The sequence below is a fragment of the Equus przewalskii genome, chromosome 4 (assembly GCF_037783145.1).
Source record: "Equus przewalskii isolate Varuska chromosome 4, EquPr2, whole genome shotgun sequence".
NCBI classification, from domain to species: Eukaryota; Metazoa; Chordata; class Mammalia; order Perissodactyla; family Equidae; genus Equus; species Equus przewalskii.
This window is the reverse complement of record NC_091834.1, coordinates 54,100,014-54,122,295: the sequence shown is the minus strand read 5'-3', so window position 1 is coordinate 54,122,295 and position 22,282 is coordinate 54,100,014. Positions and strand designations below refer to the sequence as shown.

At 39.6% G+C, this 22,282-nt stretch overlaps 1 protein-coding gene across 10 annotated transcripts in view; it reads left to right on the top strand.

Annotated features, from left to right (window-relative positions):
• The window catches only part of RAPGEF5 (Rap guanine nucleotide exchange factor 5), a 348,364-nt gene that overhangs the window by 310,618 nt on the left and 15,464 nt on the right, over window positions 1-22,282 (top strand). For all 10 annotated transcript variants that reach the window (XM_070615912.1, XM_070615909.1, XM_070615908.1 and 7 more), the window contains 7 exons: window positions 2,225-2,374; window positions 5,984-6,081; window positions 9,142-9,264; window positions 10,983-11,161; window positions 16,161-16,251; window positions 19,788-19,838; window positions 20,629-20,716. In XM_070615912.1, the coding sequence (XP_070472013.1) occupies window positions 2,225-2,374; window positions 5,984-6,081; window positions 9,142-9,264; window positions 10,983-11,161; window positions 16,161-16,251; window positions 19,788-19,838; window positions 20,629-20,716 (780 nt within the window). The remainder of the gene's footprint in view (window positions 1-2,224; window positions 2,375-5,983; window positions 6,082-9,141; window positions 9,265-10,982; window positions 11,162-16,160; window positions 16,252-19,787; window positions 19,839-20,628; window positions 20,717-22,282) is intronic.

Genomic DNA, 22,282 nt, shown 5'->3' with positions numbered 1-22,282 from the left:
AAGTCCACTAAAGCCAATGTGCAGGGCTTTGCTGAGTCAATCTCTGAGATTTAGAGAAGAAAATCTTGGAGAGAATAATTAAAGGAAGGATGTGCAATCGAAATTCCTTCAAGGCAAGGCTGTGCTGGGCAGTGGCACATAGCCAGTATGTTCTCGGTCTCTGCCCGTCAGTGCTGAGAGGGCTCGTGACCCACCCTGAAGAGGGCTGCTCAGTCAATACAAGGGAAAAGACCTTTTTAGCACCCAGAAGGTGCTGACGTGCTTTTCTACGTTAGTATTTTATAATGAAACAGGAAATGGTTTCCTCCTGTTTGGAAGAAGGTTGAGTCAAGTGCAGAGCTGGGAAGCACTTAGAGCAGTTAAAACGTTCACGCTATTGTGACTTGGAGACTTTCTCTGTTAACTTGCCTTTCTCAATGTGCTAAAATTCTAAGTGTGCACATTTAATATTTGCTCAACTTCTTGAACACTTAACCAGCAAAATGTCACAAGGATGCTTCTTCTGTTATGTTGCGTTTGTATATAATGATGCTCATCAATGGGACTCTTGTATCATAAGTAGCATCTGTACCAAGTGAAAGAGCAAAGGAAGTGACCTTACCTCCTAACTCCTTACTTGCTGACCGTCCTTGACCATTTGCCTTATGGTTTAATTGTATAGTTTTTCAAGCTGAGTTTCAAAGAGTTTGAGTATTTCACGATCCTGGCCTCTTTTCGTTCGTCAGTTTATTAAGCAAACTGTAAACTTGCCTCATCTTTAGTGATTTGTAGAGCAGATCTTTGCCTTGCTCAAAAATTCCATTTTTCTATGGAAGGTAAAAAGCCTTTTTGTCTCTCAGAAGTCTGTTGACAATGTATAAAACACCTGTTTGTTAGATGCTATTGTTTTAGTGACACACTCAACCAAACCAAAAACAAAATGCTGTCAGTGCCTCCTGGTGGTGTGTTTATTTTGACGTTTGTACGTGTAAACTCAGTTAGGTTTTGGCTTCATTTGCATTTCTCTGAAAACATTCCTGGGTTTATTTTTGTGGTCCCATTTAAATTGCATATGAAATTTCTCTAGGAGCTGCACTCTCACCCCCCCCCCTTTTTTTTTTTTGCAGTATAGAAGAGAAGAGTATCTAAGTATATTACTGTTCTTCTGTCTTTTCTAAAGAAGCCAGTGGTTTATACGTTTGGAATAGCTGAGATAGGAAGCAAATAACATGTCAATTATCTCCGTTGCTATTAAAACATTTTCTGCTATCAAATCATAAAGAAAAATTTTTCCAGGACCTGTTCACCCTGATAGTGAAATGTCCTAGTAATAATTATTCACACTGCAGACAATAAAAAGGAAATTAAAAAGACTAGAAGTGTGACCTCTATTTGGAAACTAAACTCACCACGATCTTGATTCAGGGGCTCATTCTTAAATGATCAAGAAGGCTGAATACAGAAACCATGGCAAATGACAGCTATTTGGATAAGCTTATGAGAGTTCTAATAACAAACTGTAGTGTACTTGATTGGGCCACAGTGACTGTCCAGAAATGGAGTATAAAATAAAAATGTATGAGGTAGACTTTTTTGTTTGTTTTTTTTTTAAGATTGGCACCTGAGCTAACATCTGTTGCCAATCTTTTTTTCTTCTTCTTCTTCTCCCCAAAGCCCCCTAGTACATAGTACTATATTCTAGTTGTAGGTCCTTCTGGTTGAGCTATGTGGGGTACTGCATCAACATGGTTTGATGAGCAGTGCTTTGTCAGCGCCAAGGATCCAAACTGACGAAACCCTGGACCGCTGAAGCAGAGCGCGTGAACTTAACCATTCGACCATGGGGCCAGCCCCAAGTTAGACTTTTTCATATACTGCTTTGGGAGATCTCAATAATGCTCAAAGAAAGGACTCAAGAATACAGTCCATGTCCCACAGATTCCAGTGTATTCTGGTCAGGCCATCTCCACCATGAGGGCATACTTGCATGACGTGGGTCTCTCCTTGCTGTATGAGAAACCTAAGTACTACTCATGCTTGTTCACCAGCTGTATAACATCCACATCGCGGGTGTGCAAGGACACATTCGTATGCATATACCCTCAGGCGCCCGTGTGCACACATAAATATGTAAATCTAGCTGTGCATGTTTAAAGAGACTAGTAAGGTGATGTCTTGGTTTGGAGAAGTCTGTACCTCATGTCCACAGTTCTCTGTTTACTAACAATTCTTTTGCCTTGTACAGTTTTTTGTCACGTGTATATAACAGAGCACTCCTATGTCAGTGTGAAGGCCAAAATTTCCAGCACAGCCCAAGAGATCCTGAAAGTTGTGGCAGAAAAGATCCAGCATGCAGAAGAGGATCTGGCTCTGGTGGCCGTCACATTCTCTGGGGGTGAGTTATTTTCTGTACTTGAATATTAATCTTTCACTGGATCTGCTCCCAAAGGTGAGAGTTGGCATTTTTATAGAGTACACAGGCAGTTCATCCCTTCTGGGTCCGCAGCTGGGTGACCACAGTGACGACAAGAAACTGCCTACCAGAGGTGTTTCCATGACAACAGCTGGGCGCTGTTGGATTCTGGATTTCTTCCCCAAGAACTGCATAAAGAGGCATGCCAGTGTTTTGAAATATATTATAAAGCCTTTCTTATTTTGTACTCTAGATAAGCCTTCTATTTTCATATTTAAATTAACTTGGGAAATTGCTAAAGGATAAAATTACTTTACAAAGGAAAAAGAAAAACGGCCTAGAACTAGTCATATTGCTGGCTGACAATTTAATACTTAAAGACTCCCTATTGAAGGAAATACAAACTATACAATAAGCCAAAAGCTCACAGGCAGTGTTCCTGTAGGTGGACGTGGGGAGTGAGGTCTGATGATAGCTTTTCCTTCTGTTGGGCCTTATTTATCCTCAGAGAATGGTTTATTGTCTGTTTTGAATAAGATCACCCAGATTACAAGCTGACGCTATTGATCTACGTGACCTGAACAGACCCTCTCGTTTTCACCGGAGCCTGTCAGATCTCAATGTCGCTGGCCTCTTTTTTGGCTTACAATCTTTGTTTAATATCTCATTAACCCCAAGAAAAATACAAAGACAGTGACTTAGCATCAGTAGTTGAAAAATGGGCATGCTATGTGAACTAATCAACCAGAGATGGGGCAGGCCGGGGAGGGGATCAGATAGCTGCTTTCCTCTTACCTTTGTTATCATTCTAGAGTCGGAGGATATCAGGATATATTTGATGTTAAAGCATCACGTGACAGAGGATTGCTTCTATTGCTTTGTTACTCAGAGGCAGGTAAAATGGTCCTACAAGCTAGTCAATTACATATGCAGACAGATACAGCCCATCTCCCAAGGCCTAACAAACAAGAGTCCCTCCTCCCTCTCCTAGGGCCCCAACTGTGCATCCATCGAAACACTATCTAGAAAAAAAGGGCAAGAATTTGATAAGCATGTGGACTACATGAATTTTAATCAGGGAGTGGTTGAGTTTTTAATAAAGTATTTCAGATAGATCTATGTATATTTAAAGTGACCAAAAATATTAAATGATTCGAAACAGTATTAAGCTTCATCAAAAGCAACATTTGCCTCTTAAGACAGTGCCTTTACAAAGAGGAAGCATTGGGTCCCCATTCAGACAGAAGGTACTGGAGAAGGAAGGACCCTGAGTGAACTTGGTAGCACAGTTGAGGCCCATCTCCTTCAGAGTCTGACTCACAGTTAGGCCAGGGCCACATGTGAATCTGGAAATTAACGAGTAGCTCTTTACTGTCCAATCTTTTTGATGGCTGTGAAATGCCATTTTACACTCTATGAAATTAGATTCATCAGGGTGGGCAGTGGCAGTCTAATGTGTACACACTCATTGCTAATCATCACTAGAAATATCAACTTATCTCTTGAATTATCTCAGTTTTGGAAACCTGCCATCACTTTACATCAATTAGTAGTTTTGTCTGTTAAGAACCTTTCTGCCTGCAGCTTAATATCCCCCAAATAATAATCTTTTTATGAAGGAAAAAACCCAGAGCCTAATGTATTCCTTGCCCTAGTTACATAATTTTAAATAAATAATATTTTAAATGCTACTCCAAAATGAAATGACAGTGAAATCTACTGTTATTTTCTTTTTTTCAAAAAAAGTTTAAAGATGTTGGCAATGATGTTTTGTGGATTTTTCTAAAAGGCCTGGTGCTGTTATCTCATAGCTTTCAGGAGGTTTCTGTTTTGTACCCAGGGTAGGTGTATGGATATAGTACAGAAACCTAGCCAGTTATTCAGAGCTTAAAATTCTATCAGCTTTAATCTTTTATAGTCTAGTGACAAACCTGAAAATAAGAAAAAAATTTCTTAGTAAATGGAAAAATTACTGTCAGAAAGCCATGCCATTTTATTCCATAGCAAGTGTGGAATAGCTCTCATAAATTCAGATTTAATGTGTACACATGAGCACACAGAGGGTTGCAAGAAATTGTAGCTAAACAAAGAGGGAGGAGATGGAAAAAGTTCAGAGCCCTGCTGTGTGGGACCATTTCCTACACACGTCAACAGCCCAACATGACAGTACTATTGATCTTCATGATGCTGGGCCATAAAAAATATATTAGATTATCATTTATGTACTCCATATTAAGCAGAAATGTTCAAAACAAAATTTGGCATTTTAACTAATTAAGTTATCTAGAAAAAGATGTGTAGGATGTTGCATTTCCCAACCATGCTGGATAACTGAAGGGCTACCTCAGGAGAAGCTGATTATGTTACAGTGGAATAAACTTGGGTTTTACTTTAGTCGATTTCCATCTGCATTTTGTAAAGTTAGGAGGAGGACATTTTTCTGTGAAGAAGGCTATTGTGTTACAGGAGAGCTCCAATTATGGTAGAAAAAAGGTCAAAGGATAAGAACAATTTGCAATAAGGGAAATAAATTGAAGAAAAATATATGAAAAATATTCAGTTTCCCTAGTAGTCAAGAAATATAACTGGGAATCTATTTTTGGTTTTAGCAAAATAGCAGACTTACCAAATGTAATGATCAGTGTTGGTCAGTGGACAAGTTTTATTCCTATTTTTAGGAATTTGATGACTAATTTTCTAAAAAATAAGAATTGGAAAGCAACTTGGCAGTTTGTATCAGAACCTTTGAAACTATTCATTCCTTTTGACCCAGTAGTTCCACTGGTGGGAATCTATCTTAAGAAAAGTATCTATAAGCAGCCAAAGATTTATGCACAAGGTTATTGACTTCAGCAATATATATTGTGGCTGCTATAATAATAGATTCCATTCATCAAGACCCTATTATGTGCCAGGCCTGGTGCTAGTACTTAGCATATATCTTGCCATCTAATTTATATGACCAAAAAAATTGGAAACCATTAAATATTCAACAATAGAGGAAACATTGAATGATGGTATAATGGACTATTCTGTAACCAATTAAACATACTTATATAAATAATTTTGACAAGTGGGTAAGTGCTTATAATAAAATCAGAATGTAAAACCATATATGGAATAATTGCAAATATATATGTATATGTGTACCCATAACGATTATGAATGTATATGTATAAATAATAATTGTTACTGTGTGTGTGTGTGTGTGTATATGTTCACACACACATTTACATAAACATCAGAACAAAAATATTCCCAAATGTTACCAATATTACCATCGTATGATTTTCTTAGAGTGATGGGATTGTGAGTGAATTCTACCTTCTTCCCTAAACTGTTCTGTGTTATAAAAAATGACTAAGTATTATAAGAAAGAATCACAAGAGGGTTCCACTTGAGGGATAATGAGCAGTGATGTCCATAGTCCCACTGGTATCATTGTACAGAAAATGCAGAACTGAATTAAATCTACTTTACATCCTATTTACTTTTAAATATGTTTCTTTGGCAAATTTCACTCTTCTGATGTACCATATATGCCTACTGTTCTTCTTGTGTTTCTAATTACCCTTTTTTTTTTAAATAAAGAAAAGCATGAACTTCAGCCAAATGACTTGGCCATCTCTAAATCCCTTGAAGCGTCTGGTCGGATATATGTCTATCGGAAAGACCTGGCTGACACTTTGGTAAGGACCTTTAGCCTTGTACTTGAAACCATAGCCACTAATGTCAGACTCAAAGCATATTTTTGTATATTTTTTAATGAATATTGGAAAAATGTATTGAACTGTTTCCTCTCTTAGCCAACAATACACTCATCAAATAACACTTTTGCAAAGCAAAGAGAGGCCCATCTTGAGAAATTCTAAACCCTTCCTAAGTCAAACCCTGCTTCTTTCTGAGCCCCTAAAATAAGGGATTTTAGAAAAGTGACTCCCTCACCCAGGGAATCTTATTTCCATTTCTTCTTTTTTGGTGCATATATGGAGATTAGGTTGAGAAATGCACCCTGTGTGGATTTAGGAGAAAAGAGAATCTGCTGTTTGTTTCCGTCCATTTACCATTCCTCTCAAAGAGAGGATGGGTTATCAGCCTTCCCTGTGTAAAATGGCCTCATAATAGGGGGACATCAGATGCCATAGAAGAGTAAGAGTATGAAATGTAGAACCCGCACTGTGTTATTTTCAGTTCTAAATTTAAGAACATTTACGTCTAAGTCGATGATTTGTTATTATTATTTCTAAAAACCTCAGAATTGTGGTTGCTTTCTGAATGGTAGGATCAGGCCTCAGATCCATGACCCACAAAAAGCAGGCTCTACCAGATTGTGATTATATCATCCAGACTCATGGCCCTAGTCTGTTTCATAGAGTCATTGCTGGGATGGGCCTTTTCAGCTGGCTCCTGTTGTATACATAATTGAGGAATGTATATACCACATGGGTTAACAAAACTGCTTATAATAAAAATATGTAAAATTATCTACAGGATATCAAGCTACCATAATAATATTAGTCACTGTCATTTTTTACATTTATTACCAGATTCATATGTGCTGAGTAATTGACATACAGTATATCATTTAACATGCCTAATAAGGAATTCTTTATTAGGCATGTTAAATGAATAGGAGTGTTAACATTCCCTATGGAATTTAGAGAGGCTGAGTAGCTTACTCTAGCTGCCTACAGTGCTAGGATTTCAGACTGATGTGTTTGACTCTGGAGCTCCTGCACATTCCTTTCATTTGTACATGATGAGGGAGAAAAGGAGAGAAGGGGAAAGCTTTTTTCTTACTGGGCCTTTCAGTTCTGAGTGTCCGTCAGCAGGTCACAGGTCCTGCATCTGTACATGATGTAACTCCATCACTGAAACATGACAAACTGGACTTTGCACAGCATCTTTGAGCAAATACTGAGAATGATTTGACTTCACCCCTCCCCATGAAGGAGGACAATGTAATGTGTAACTGCTGTGGGCTCCTGGTGATGAAGGGAACCTGGACTCTGTCTTCCACACCCTCCTCCTCCAGGCCACATACAGCTCTCTTGCATTTCCCTTGCATGCATCTCCAGAGCTCTCCTACCACTGTCCAGGGCCAGCTCCAGAAGAACATAATCTGGGCCAGAGGCAATGTCTTAATGGAATAAGTGGGTGCTATGAAGTATTCTGAGATGAGCCAGATGCCGTCCTGCCCTCACATGTTTGCCCCACCAACTTTGCACACCATCAAAGTTTCCCTGTTGGAATCATAACTTTAGGTATTTCATCTCTAAAAGGTTTCAGTTGAACTGGAACCTTGAAAGGACCGCTAGTACCCACTATCCTTGCACATGGATTAATTAATCTTCTTGGAAAGCGGGAATTAGAGCCCTGAATGAATGGGATAGAGAAATATAAAGTGTTTCTTGGAGAAAGCAGTGGACAACCTTGAATAACCAGAGGGCAGTGCCAGGGTAAAGGGCACATTTAGAGAGAAAAAGCCAGGTGAAAATGCCATTACACCCCTAAATTAGTGAGTAGAAATTTGTGTTACTGCCCAGCTCTTGGCTCTCCCTTGGAATGTCTGCAGTGCAGCATGGCATCCATCTGGTCCCAAACTAACCGGACCAATCCTTGAGAAACGTGGGCTTGTCCCCCATCTCAACACCTCAGTATTTTCACATGCATTCATTCCGTCCGCCCTTACTAAGCTCCACTCTGTATCCCACTCTGGGGATCCCGGGATAATTTGTACCTTGACCTACTCTGAAGAGAATCAAGGCTGTGGAAAAGCTCTGTGAAGATCATTTGTCATTCATTTTTTTTTAATTAGGAAAATTTTTTATAAATGTCAAACTTCTAAAATGCAAATAATTTGTTTCATAGTTTAAAAATAGATTAATATTTGGAATCTGAAATATTTCCTTTATCTTACTATGTCATTTATTTATGTAGAGTCCCATTCTTTTTTTTTCCAAGTCATTAACTATTTTAACATCATTATCTCTTCAAGTCCAACCCTTCAAATGGGAGAATTTATATTTTAATAAGAAAATATCAAATATCTTGGAAAGATGTCAGATAATTTTAAATAAATGTAACAGTGAAACTAATGCTGTGGCGGCATTTAATAATTTCATGCCAGATTTTAAGGAAATCCTGTTACCAAACTCATACTGTTTGTGTCGGGAAAGCAATAGATACTTCAGATAATCATCCCCCATGGAATATAAATGAAGTAACTTTGATCTTTTATTTCTTGTTTAAATTTTTATCGCTTTCCGCAGGCATTTTAATAAAATTTGTAAATGTGTGTCTGGGATGAGGCTTGCTGAGCATATTTCCTGTAAAAGCCATGTCTGTCTTTATTGAAGTGCACCATGACATTTCTTTTGTTTGTTTTTATACTAGCCTTGCTGGCACATTAATTCTTACCAGAAGCCAAGTGATTTCAGGGCTTTTGCTTTCATTATGCTGTCTGCCAGGCAGTGTTTTATAATCAGATTTGTGCGTGCACGTGTGTTGATGGGGAGGGGGCAGACTAACTCAGTGAAGTATCATTGATCACATTCTGCTGTTTCCAAGGCTGTTTCCTAAATTGGCTGTAATTCACTGAAGGTGAACAGACCAGGGAAAATATTAAGTGCACTCAGACAAGATTACTTTTCTAATTTGGGCCTCTAGTGCCTTTCTACCGCCAGTCAATTCAGTGCCAAACATTTGGGAATTACTGAGGAGCCTTTCGCTTCTGTCTGTCGGTTTAGAACCCGTTTGCAGAAAATGAGGAGTCACAGCAAAGGTCGATGAGGATTTTGGGAATGAACACTTGGGATCTTGCTCTGGAATTAATGAATTTTGATTGGAGTCTCTTCAATTCAATTCACGAGGTAAGTGGAATGAAAAGATAAAATAAATGCTAGTGCTATTTTAGCTGTAAATTCTTTTTGAAGACTGTTTGTGTGTGACTAGGTTTTAAGAAGATCTATCATCTGGTGATATAGTTCTGCTTAGGATACCATGGCCCAAAAAGATATTTGGAGACTTGAAGTATATTGAAAGACTGACCACACCTAGGAAAATCAGAATACACGATCATGATCTATTTGCTTCTAATACAGTCATATGTTTGTATAATGCAGTATAAATAGGCTGTATTTTTATGTGTGAATACCTATGTGTTTGTATATATGAAGCTCTAATAGGATTGAAGAGCCACTTTACATTTGATACTTTTGATATTGATATTTTAATTTTTCCATGAAGTTTACAGTGGTTATACAAGAATCATATTTATGTACATACCTACACACACACACACACATACATTCTTTTACTTAAGAACATACTATAAATTTAGACTCTGCTGTGAGACTTTAAGTACTTTCTTGAAAACTGAGATATCTTTCAAATTTTTATGTCTATCAACCTCTCCCTTGAGGACAGCTTTAACATTTATAAAACAATAGGTTAGAGGCAAAATGCTACTGACAATTAATAAATAAATTTAGCCAGTGGAAAGGCTCATAGGAATCGGGAGATGAAAAATGTGACAGCTCTGTGCAACCATACGTTGGTTCTGCTTTGCCATATAGTGAAATTTTTCATTACAAAATAGCCTTTCCTTCTGAAGAAGGATCTCATGCCCAACTTAGGGACCCTTGAGCTTCACTTCATTTTGGAATGTCTTTTAAATGTCCTTGTATTTTCTCATTAAAAAACATTCCAGCATTATAATCTAAATTTGAGCAAGTAGTGAGTTCATTCAAGCCAAATGACTTGTGACTTTGCAAATGTTAATAGAGAGGGATGTGTCCCTGCTTATGCAGTGGGAGAATGTGAGTTACTTCTGTAAAATACATATTCACACGCACACCCTTCCGTTTAGAAGCAAATCGCTTCTATTGTTTTGCATATGATCCGTCCATATAAGTAGTTACTGGTCTTACTGGATTTTGTAAATTTAGGACCTTGCCCTAATCTCATTCTCTGTTTATGATTTGACAGTATCTTATATCAGTGTGAGTTGTTCTCAAAGAGTGGGTTCCCAGGCCAGCATTATCAGCACCACCTAGGAACTTGTTAGAAGCACACATTTTTGGCCCGGCCACAGACCTACTGAATCAGAAAATTTTGGAGGTGGGGCCCAGCAATCAGTGCTTTAACAGCCACCAGGTGATCCTGATTCATGCTAACATTTGGGAACTCTTGTCTAGAGAATGTACCAGTGAGGGTCTAATGCGCATCTTAATGAATACTGGTGGTGTTCATTTTCACTTGTATTTGCCAATATAACAAGTTTGGGAAGTTTCCATTTGATTCAACTTGTGATTTAAACTTTAGAATGTCTTAGATTTTCATGTAAATGCATCATCCTTACATTGTAAAAAATAACATTTATATAAGGATTCTAAGTAAACATTATTTAATGAAGCAGCTCTAAAACTAAAGATAAATTGTATCAAATTTAATATATTATTTTATATTCTCATAGCATTATGATATGAGAGTGGCTTCCCAAAGTAGGTCTTAAAGATCGACTAACTTGTATCACTTTGACTTTGAATGTGCTAAAAATAGATCCTGGCATGACTATGTTTTCTTTCAGCAAGAGCTGATCTACTTCACGTTCAGCAGACAAGGAAGTGGAGAGCACACCGTGAACCTCAGCCTCCTGCTCCAGAGATGCAATGAGGTCCAGCTCTGGGTGGCCACGGAGATCCTGCTCTGCAGCCAGCTAGGCAAGCGAGTGCAGCTGGTGAAAAAATTCATCAAAATCGCCGCCCAGTGAGTTTCTTGTGATGAAAAGGGCAATTTCTTTCTTCTCCTTGAGAGAGTACATTTTTTTCCTTGTGATGATAAGAAGGGTTGGGATGTAAAAGTATAATATTGAGTTAAGTGACCAAAGGATTGAAAAGGTCCGTTCTTGAATATTTATGTCTTTGCTTCTAAGTATTTAAGGTAAATGTCAAACTGCCAGACGAAAGCACTCTACTCTGTTTACAGAACTAATAAGCAGGCAGTGCACACACGTGGTATCCTGCAGCTAAGTCATAGTGTGGCCAGGCGAGCTACCGTAGGCTAGGAAAATGGGGGAAGACGACGTGAGGGGGTGAGAATCATTGAATATTAGGTGAGTTCTAGGATTCTGCTCTTGGCTCCTTGCTACCCACAGAACCAACTTTGCAAACTCCTTAGCAGGACCTGCATAGGCTGGTCCCACCTGACCTCTGAGCTTCATCTGCTGGGTGCACCCCATGCTGCAGCCACTCTGAATGACTATTTCTTTCCTGTGCACAGCATCCTCCAAGCCTGGACAAGGTGCTATTGGCTCTGCCAAGAATGACCACTTCTACCCAGCAAATTACTGTCATTCTTAAGTAATTTCTGACTTTCAGATGCAAGGTCAACTACTCCCTACCTCTGCCTCCCTCCCCCCACCTCCCCCCCCCCCCCCGCCCATACACACATGCTTTTTTCCTTTTTTAAAAAATTTCCTTCTTATATTTATTAAACTTATCTGTTTATATTAGGATTCCTTCACTGGGCTCTGTTAGCCTCCAGAGAACAGGGATTAATTCTAATCAGTCATTGTACCTAGGGTGCCTGGTACAGAAGTTGGTAAATAGCAGTAACTCAGTAAATGTTGGTTGAGTGACATTTTAGTGGCTTGCTGGGAGCATCTCTTAAAATACCGGGTTAGTATCCTGAGACTGCTCTTCAGACAGCTTCCCAACAGAAGCAGGCAGCAGGAGTCAAAAGCTCTCCCAGTCTTCCCATTTTATTTCTCCTTTGTCTTTCAAAGTAATTTTTATATCAAACAGCTTTGAAGTACCTGCCAGGGTAATCTAGTCAGGAAATAGGTATTGATCACTCAGTATATGTGCAGACTCATGCAAGGTGCTGTGGGGAAATCAGACTGAGCCCACACCCGCTCCCTGCCTTGGAGGAGTTCGCAGTGTGCTGGGGTGTGGGGGACACTTCTTTAACTCAAACAGCTAATGTGCAAAATAGAACAGGGGAGTGCCCCATTATGAGGTGAAATTCTGTTGGGGGCTTTAGAGGAAGGGAAGTTCATATGCCAATGATGTAGTAAAGGAGGATTCAAGAATCGTTTGTGAAGGAAGTCGCATCTGAGGTTACATTTGAATTCTGGGTGGAATTTGACAGGTAAGAATTTAAAAGGGCACACTCTCCCCGGAGGTCAAACTCCCTGGAGGAGAGAAGCAGAGAAGCTCATTGGAGGCAGAGAGCCTGTGGTCAGGGAAAGGACCCCATCCAGCTTGGCCAGAGTGGAGGGTATTTATAAGGAAGTTGTGGGAGATTGATCTGCAAAGGAAGATGGGGCCAAATTACAAAGGATGTTGAGTTTCAGATTGAAGAGTTCGAACTTCATTGAGAGGGCAGTAGGGATTCATTGGAAGTTTTTGTGCAGGAGACCCATATAATGAGAGTCGTCCTTCAGGAAGGTTGATCTGAAAGTAGCACATAGACTGAACTGTGGGCAAGGAGACCTCCCCAGGCAGGATATTTTGTTTACTTTGGTGAGAGATAATAGAAGTACATGAGCTGGTGTTTGGTGTAGCAGGGACTGGAATGAGAGAGAGATAATAGATATGCCTAAATCTTGGACCGTGTTTATGGTGAATGCTCCTTTTTTTTATTTCACCAGTGCTTTCCAAAATAGTCTGTGAAATTCCTAGAGGTAAGGCTCTTTTGGATCAGAAACTTTCTTTTAAATGCCAGTTACTTGGAGAAGTGGGACATTAACGTCCCAAGGAATAAAATGACACCACACAGTTTAGTTCCCAGTATAAGATTATATCTATCCTCAGGGAAATGAAATATATTCACATCGTCTCCATGTGGCCCCATGCTTTTGAATTATTTACTGTACTGATCTCTGTCCCTAGTCCATGGAATAGAATGCCAACAGAAACATAAAGTTAAATTCCTCATAATCACAGTTGTAGGAATAACCAAGGGAACACAGTAATCTCCATGATCACGAAGTGTCTTTCCTGCCTAAGGCATCCATTTGCATATTCATGTTCCACTTCTTTCTCACCATCCCCATCCCCCACCTCTGTGGATTGAGTGGATTTTATTTCCTTACACAGACAAAGGAGTGTTTGCTAAACTGGAATGTTTTAGTGTCAGACAGTCTGTTCTTATCTTGGAATGAATGAACCTTGATGACAGAGAATTCCAGACTGGAATGACATCCAGTATTTGTACTCTCTCAATTTGTCTTCTAGAGAAATCGTGTCTGTGTTAATTCCTTTTTTCTTTTTACAGATTCAGATGTTGGTTATATGTGTTTTTTTTTTTAATTTTAAGTATGACTAAAAAAAGAGATCTGGACCAGGAAAATTGTTTATGGGGAGCTAAAACATAAAAAGATGATACTTATATCTAAGATTTCATATAGGTAAATGATACTTTACATATCATTACATTACATACATACATATAGGTAAATAAAAAAGGGAAAATAAACCTTTTTATAATGAATAATAATAAAACCATTTCCCAGAAAATCTTGTTTCAACTCTAGCAAATGCTCTCTGAAAGGCTTGCTGTATACTCAGCATATTTGGGTGATGAGCAGAATATGAGAATGAAATAGACATACACTCTAGCCTTAAAGAACCTACTGTCTAGCAGGACCTCTGTCATGTAGTAGGAGAGAGCCTCCAACTGAGGTGCTTCTGGCGTAGAGATAGAGCTAGTTCTCACTGACCACAAGAGCCGCGGCAGAGGAGCCTGGCACTTCAAACCATCACATCAAGAGATGGGGCTGACTCAAGTCTGTTCTGGCTGGCGTGAACTTTCCAGGGGTGTGATGAGACAGAAAGGGTACAATGAGGGAAGTGAATGGCAGAAGGGAAGTAGAGTCACAGTATGGATGCCTTCAGGCACCAGTGATTCTCATAAATGGATGAATTTCTAAATCATAGGCCAGGAAGTATCTTGTTTGTTTGTTTATGGAATATACCAAGCTGGGTCCACCCGGGAGAAGGTTGGCAGAAACCAGGTGAAGGAGCCAGTTAGACTGAGTTCCAGGTCCTCTTGGCTACCAGCGAACTGCAGGCAGAGTCGAAAAGCTGGACAGGAAGACTATGAGAGGAACAGACCATGCCCAGTGGAGATTCAGTGGTGAGGGGCCTGCAGGACTGCTGTGTTCACCCCAGATATTTTGGATACTAGGTGTGGAGGCAGCAGTGCCTTTCCAGGTTCCACTGTTAATGGAAATAGAACTTCCAAAATGCTCCCAAGCATGACCCTCACTCCTTCTAGCCCAGGCGCCACTGTACTTTGGCAGTATCTACTCCATGAGGCTGGCTCTAGGAGCAGGCCAGTTCAGCCAGGACCTGCCAGAGCACAGCCAGCTAGGTGTATTACTACGTTAACAGCCCACACCATTTTCCTAGTTCTGAACTAGATGCTCATGTACACAACTTCCAATGCGAGAAATTGGTATAGTTTTGGGGGACAGAAGTTTTCAATATGTGTCAAGAACCTCCTACAGTCGTGATAGCTTTTGACCAATCAGGTAATGACTGGAAGTCTAACTCAAAAAAATCATAAGTACAGTAAAAAGTTTTACACACAAAGATATTCATTGCAGCATTCTATGTTGAATTGAAGATAATTTAAATGTCAACAATAGTGAAATGAATTAATAAATGATGAAATGTTTTGATGAAGTGATATATAGCCATTAATGATAGTGAAGAATTCATAATATATAGCGTAACACAGTATATAACTGAAAAATTAGAATACAGAATTATATATACACTGTTCCCAAATTCCATTTGAGACATTGATGGAGATGTCATGGAAGAGATGGCATCTGAGGAAAGCTAAGTTAATATATACTAGGTACTTTTTATGCACCCAGCTAACTGCTAAGCACTTTTGTATTTCTTCATATGTAATTATCAAGTTAGGGTAATTTCTTAATTTTGAAGACTTGCCTCAGAGAAGTTGTTTTCTACTGTGCCCCCGATAATGGAGTATTTGGAATTCACAGGCAATTCTGGAAGCCCAGCCTCCATCTTCTTATACCAAGCCCCCTCAGCTGGCTTTGAAAATCAGTGGAATTTTGACCAATTAAGTCGAATGATTGACGTTATACAGAACAGATAACCTTACAGAGTGAATGGAGGTCAACATGATCTTATTTTGCATTTTATTTCCTTTATTCTTTAAATGAGAAATGTGAGACAGTATCTCACAATATATACCATATTTTAAATATATACATAATATAGTAGTTATTTTGTTGATAGCAAAGAAAATACATCTAAAGGTAATGGAAAGGGAAGCTTAGACCTGTGAGGTTAGAGGGGCTTGTCTATCAAAAAATAAAGACAGCATACTGATTAAAGAGGTGGGACTAAGCTGTTATAATAAGAGTGTGGTATATATAAAGAAACAGAAATTCAAGAGTTTTCAGTTGAAATTGTAAATGCATCCAAAACAGATTTAAAAAGGAGGAATCTTTTGAAGTATCCAGAGGATATCAAGAGCACAGATCTTTTCCTAAAGGTAAGGATGAGCTGAAGCATTTGGAAGTGTTTCCTTGGTGTTAGAAATAGTTGAGAGGAAACCCGCTCCCACAGGGGCAGTCAAGGCTGTGTAGACCCTGGAGCAGAGTTTAGCCCTGCCCTAGAGGTCGAACTCTGTGGCCTAGGAGAGTCTTTTCAGCTCATCTTTTGTGGTCATCTGGCAAAAAGATGTTGCTTCAGAGTGCTTTCTGCTTTCTTTTATTCCATAGCTGCAAAGCCCAGAGAAACCTGAATTCTTTCTTTGCTATTGTGATGGGTCTCAACACTGCTTCTGTCAGCCGGCTGTCGCAGACCTGGGAGGTGAGCCTTGGGGGTCTACATGGGGTTGGGGGGGAGGGGGGTGGAGGCAAATAAAACTGAACAGGAGTTGTTCGAACAAAAAAGCCTATATTTAAAATGTTTATTTAAATGGTTTAAATGAGATAAGTACTACTAGGAAAAAATGTTAAAAATTAATGTGTCAAGTTGGTAGGAACTATTTTGGCCAAAGATCTTCCAAATGGTTCTATAATGTATATGAAAGATAAAAATTGTAAAATTCTCCCCAGCTAGAATTAGTTTTCTGATCTGCTCCCGTGGTAGTGTGGTTCCACTTCCATGGTGGTCCTTTCAAAAGCTCACCTGCCTGAAGATATACGAACGAATTTAAGCTTCAGGGCCTCTCACTTGCAAGGCTTCTGGCAGTGTGTTCACATGGATGATATGTATCTTTGTAAAATTTGCAAAAGTACGATAATTTTGTATTTTTCTGAAAGATGGCCCACAAAATGTTGTAAGTTTCAGGCCTCCCTAATCCTGGCTCTGCCTCTGTTAGTGTTGTACAATAAAGGCTGTTTGGGTTCAAAGATGGAGAGGCCCACTCAAGTTAGCACAAGTTCTACATGGACCCTAAGGATATATGTGAGAAGGACTGAAACTGGAGCGTACCTAAATTTAGCCAGACACAGATGTAGGGCTCTTTGCCTCTCCCATGACCCCGTCACCTTCTTTCTTTGGGCTTTTGTTTCTTTCTCTCTCCATTCCCTACTGACTGGCTACCTCGCTCCATGTACCATTTCTCTCCCTCATCCTTTCTCTTCAACCATCACGTCTTCTCTCTTATAGCTCCAGCCTGCATGTGGCTCACTGTGGTCTCCTTAGCCTCTCTCCAGGCCTCTCAGATTCAGCCCCTATCACTATCTGCTCCATTCTCTTCAGGGTTCCAAGTTCAAACTGCTGCAACAGAAAGTGATAGGCCAACGATTTTTTTTTTTTCTTACACTAATTTCAGCATAGGTCTCTGGTCAACTTACGGATTCACTTTCTTTGTGTCTGGGGTCATACTCTGATGGAATCCACTGTGGTGACCTGAGGGTCAGAGTCAGTGCTTCTTAAAGGAATTCAAAAGAAAAGAAATGAAAGGCCCGCTCTAGTTAAGCAAACAAGATGTACACGCACATTATAAGATTAAAGGAGGTGGGCAACAATTACCACAATTGATCAGAGCAGGAGGAAAACAAATGACTAGCAAGGGTCAAGGGAGAGTGGAATTTTGAATTAACCTGGAAAGAAACTTTGATTTGCAAAAATTCAGAGGAGAAATAATTCAATTAAATTCCCACAGCCTGCATTTTATGTGCATATTGACTTCCTACTATGTGCAGGGCACTGCATCAGCGCCGTGGCAGATGGAAAGTGGGTAGACAGTGTAGGGCAGAGTATGCCATGATGAAGGAGGTCCTGAACCAGTTCCAGTTGGACCACAGAAGAGCAAGTGGAGGGACTCATTCTGCCTCAGGTTAGCTGAGAAGACCTGAACAGCAGGGCCTTAGAGGTTAAGTTGGGAGTTGCAGGGGACACTGGGGAGAGGTGACCATCCCAGGCAGAGGGGACCACAGTATCTCTAGGCCTAGAAAGTGGTCTTACTATCCCAAATAGTCAATACAGGAAAAGAAGTCAGATTGAGGAATTAGAACAGAGGTCAGCAAACTTTTGGGGTAAAGGGCCAGATAGTAAATATTTTTAGGCTCTGTAGGCCAGATAGTCTCTATCTTAGTGACTCAACTCTGCCATTATAGTGCGAGAACAGCTACAAAGACTCTGTAAATGAATGGACATGGCAGTATTCCAATGCAACTTGATTTACGAAAGCAGGTGGTGTGCCAGATTTGGCCCGTGGATGACCCCTGGAGTAGATCAGTTTGGCTTTAGATATGTTGAGTTTGAGGTGCCATTGGGACATTCATGTGGATTGTTCAACAGACTAAGATATGCAGCTCAGAAGGAAAACTGGAATCACTTGCACATGTCTACATTTTATCTTTTCTCATTTGATTTGTCCTCCAGTCATTAATACCTGTGCATCTGTGTGTGTAACAGTAGTTTCCAAACAGATTAAACTACCTGTGTGCTATGATAAACTGAGTTCAGATTCAAAATTATCAAATTGAAAAGTCTATTTCCAAGTAATATAAAAGTCCAATTGTTGTGGGGTTTGTCTCATTATTTTGATTTGTTTTAGAAACAGAGAATTCCAGAAATATCTTCTGGAACATTGTCCCTAGTGTTAATAGCTGGAATTTGTTAAGCACCAGCTGTGGACTCTATACTCTTTTTATGAGTTGTCTCCATGTCAGTCAGAGAGTTTGGAGACTCGCACCAAACCCCACTGCTGGAAAGGGCAGAGTCAGAATTCAAATTCAGATGGGACTTATTACTAAGTCAGTGCAGAAGCCATCCAGTTTTTCACTTAACAGTGTTCAAGGCAGGCTGGGAAATTCCAGACCCTTCTTCCTTAGCCCTAAATTTTTATTTGGGAGGATGACATATGTTTCTGTTAGGGAGGAAGAGAATTCCTCTACCCATTCTAGGTCTTTCTGGCTGGTCTATGAATTAAATTGACATGAGACAGAATAACAGGAGAAAATCAAACAAAGCTTTATAACACGTATATGTAGGAGAGACCCAGGGAAACTGAGTAACTCGCCAAAATGGCCAAACTGCTAGCTTAAATATCATCTTCAGCTAAAGACAAAGGAGGATGTTGGGAGTAGTGATCTGGGACTTCAAGGGGGTGGAAGGCAATTACATGGAGATGGAAATGTAAATGGGCCAACTACACCCAATGTGACCTGAGAGACACTTTTTATGTCACATTCCAGTTACCTTATGGTATTAGCTCCTTCCTGGAACAGGACCTTCTGTTTCACTTCTTTTAGGCAGTTGGGGAGGAGGTCAAAGTTTCTTTTAGTCTTTTGTTTTTAAAAGTAATCAAGCCAGAGAGACACATTTTGGGGTGGCCAAGTCTGATCCCCAGATTTCCATCCTCTGTCGTTTTATATGCCACCTGTTGGTGTAGCTGATCTTTACAATTTAGTGATTCGACTCATTAGATTGCAGGCTTCATCATTCAGGGTTTTCATGGCCTTTCACTATTTAGCCCTCTGCTGTGAAACCTAATTATATCATTTATACAAAAATGTCAGCCAACCTTATTGTTTCCCACTCAGCAAGACTATTTAAGAAGATAAGAGCATTCATCAAAGGTAGGATATGGAACTGAAATCCAAGTTTTTATTAAAAAGTCGCCAATGTGTGGAATGTCTAACCACCTAGATTCCTGAATCATATGGCTGTTATTTATTTTCAACTTTTTAGCAACATTCCCAATGAATGTTACATTAAGGGATGATGAAAATTGCATAATGAGAAGCAGTCAGGGTAGAACCAGACAGGGGAACGATTTGTGTTTAGAAATGTGAGACATGTAAGCACAACTTAATGAAAATTCCCTTTAGTGCCTCTCAAAATAACTGACTTCTTTAACCTTTTCTTTTATGTTTTTTGTTTATTTTTAGAAAATCCCTGGGAAGTTTAAGAAACTTTTCTCTGAACTTGAAAGTTTAACAGTAAGTAGTTGAGCCAAAGGAGACTTATTCTTCAAATTAATTGCTAGTGTCAGGTTTCTGTCTAGATTTCAGGGGTCAGTACCTGTGCTCCGCCATGTCAGGGGGCTTAGACTTGTTCACTTGTATGTGGAAAGGTAGCTTTGCTCCTCATGGAGAGAAGTAAGTTGACAGTAATGCTTCTTCCTCTCCATGGAAAAAGGTAGTGAGAATGGTTCTTTTGGTATAATTTTCAGAAGGCAGATTTTTAAGTATAGTCCGTTTCAAAGCCTACGAAATTAGTTGGTATAAATTTTGTGTGCAATGTGTGTTATGCATTATTTTCTCCTTTTTACCGTTTCTTCAATTTAGATACAAAATGTATAGTTTCTTTTCAGAATACAATAAAACAGAGTTCTCTTGTTTCCTCTGCATTGTCTGTGCATTATGAGGGCAGTTTTTCTTGGCAGTGTACCTAACAAAAGACTTTGGGGTTACCTCATGATAGAAATTAGGCAGAGGAAACGCTACTGAAAGGACCTATTTGAGGAAGATAATAGGGCAATCAAAGGGTGTCTCTCTTTTGCAGTCATCTCCCATTATTGTAAACCAATAACTTGACTTTCATTCATTGCCTAGATTTCCTGCCCTAATTTGGTGAGTTTATTCTCCTAGGAAACCTTTATCTACTTCATTCTTAGGAAGAACCCCTGATAGCTAAATCATGTTCAAATTGTATAGCAACAGTGGATTTAGAATTGTTTCTATAGCACATTGATTTTTCCTTCTCTTTGTCATCTGCTTTGTTTGGCAGGATCCTTCGCTAAATCACAAAGCCTACAGAGATGCGTTCAAAAAGATGAAGCCACCCAAAATCCCTTTCATGCCCTTATTGCTTAAAGGTAACAGTTTTCTCTCTTTTGTGCTGTGTAATTCCATATTCCAAAAATTTATCACTCTAACTATAGAGGGCAAAAAAAGGACTCTCCGTTTGTTTCTTTAAAGCAGTTTTGACATTCAAGCCTAACTGTGTTTGCTTGTGATTGGTCTTCAAAAGAGCAGTTATTTCAGAGATACCTAAAATACTTAACTGTAATTGAGTAGACATCAAAGCATTTTCACTTGACTCACAAAACTTGGCACTGGAAACGTGTGTTTTTATTTTACTCTGCTTCTAAGCACTATCTTATTTTCTTGGAGTTTACAATCCACTTAATTCAACCAAGAATAAGACTGGCATAAAGAACCCAAACGATGATCTATCCTGCTCTGTGTTTGCAACCTAAGTTTCCGAGGTACAGCCCACGGCCTGCTGCTGTGTGAGAAGTACCTTTGGTCAACACGAGCAATATAGTGTATGAAAATTATTGGTAGAGATGTACTTTCTTCTTTCCAGGAGTGGAATCCATTTAGGAAAGTATGTGACAGCTCCAAGTTAGTCCACTGACTTCTCTTCTGTAGAGCACCAAATAATTCATCAAGAAACATGTTAGTTGAATTTACTAATGAGATCTCAGTGGTCTCTTTTAAACTAAGGGGATTAATGACAGGGAAGTTCTTTTTGATCTGGCCTACACTTCTGACATTCGGTATATATCCTACCTATGTGCTTTCCAGGGAAAAGGGATTTGGCCATTTTCTTGGGCATATTTTGATTCTTCCCAAGGGATTTTATAGGACGACTCTTTTATACAGGCTCTGCCCTGCAGAGGCTTATAACTTCTGCTGGGTCAGGCCCCAGTGATTCTGGAAATGAGTTACCTAGGAACTCGATTGCTGGTTGGCGTGGCCATCCTCCTGCCCCACCTGCCCCCATCGCCAGCCCCGCTGGCACTCGAGCTGCTCTTCCCTCTTCATCTTCTCTCCAGAACAACCACAGCTTGCAGAACTATTGAGTTGCTGTGCATCCCTGCAGGTACTCACTCAGTCTTCATCTAGTATAAAGCAAGAATCTGTGTGAAACAGTAACGTATTAGGACAACTGAGAGATGCACGGATGCTTCATTCAAGCTGCAAAGATTCTGCTAAATGTAAATGAATGAAATAAGGAGAGATTGTAATACCAAAATAACATTTTTAAAGTTCATTTGATTCTTCATATTTATTTCCTTTTAAGATAAGTTTATTCAGGTTTATAATTTTTATTTGCAAAATAAATCACCTTCATGGGGCTGGCCCCGTGGCCGAGTGGTTAAGTTCGCGCGCTCCGCTGCAGGCGGCCCAGTGTTTCGTTGGTTCGAATCCTGGGCGCGGACATGGCACTGCTCATCAAACCACGCTGAGGCAGCGTCCCACATACCACAACTAGAAGAACCCACAACGAAGAATACACAACTATGTACCGGGGGGCTTTGGGGAGAAAAAGGAAAAAATAAAATCTTTAAAAAAAAAAAAAAAAAAAAAAAAAAAAAAACCTTCAACTAGAGAGTAGGGGTGGCAGGTGGGAAGTAACACTTAGAATCACACAA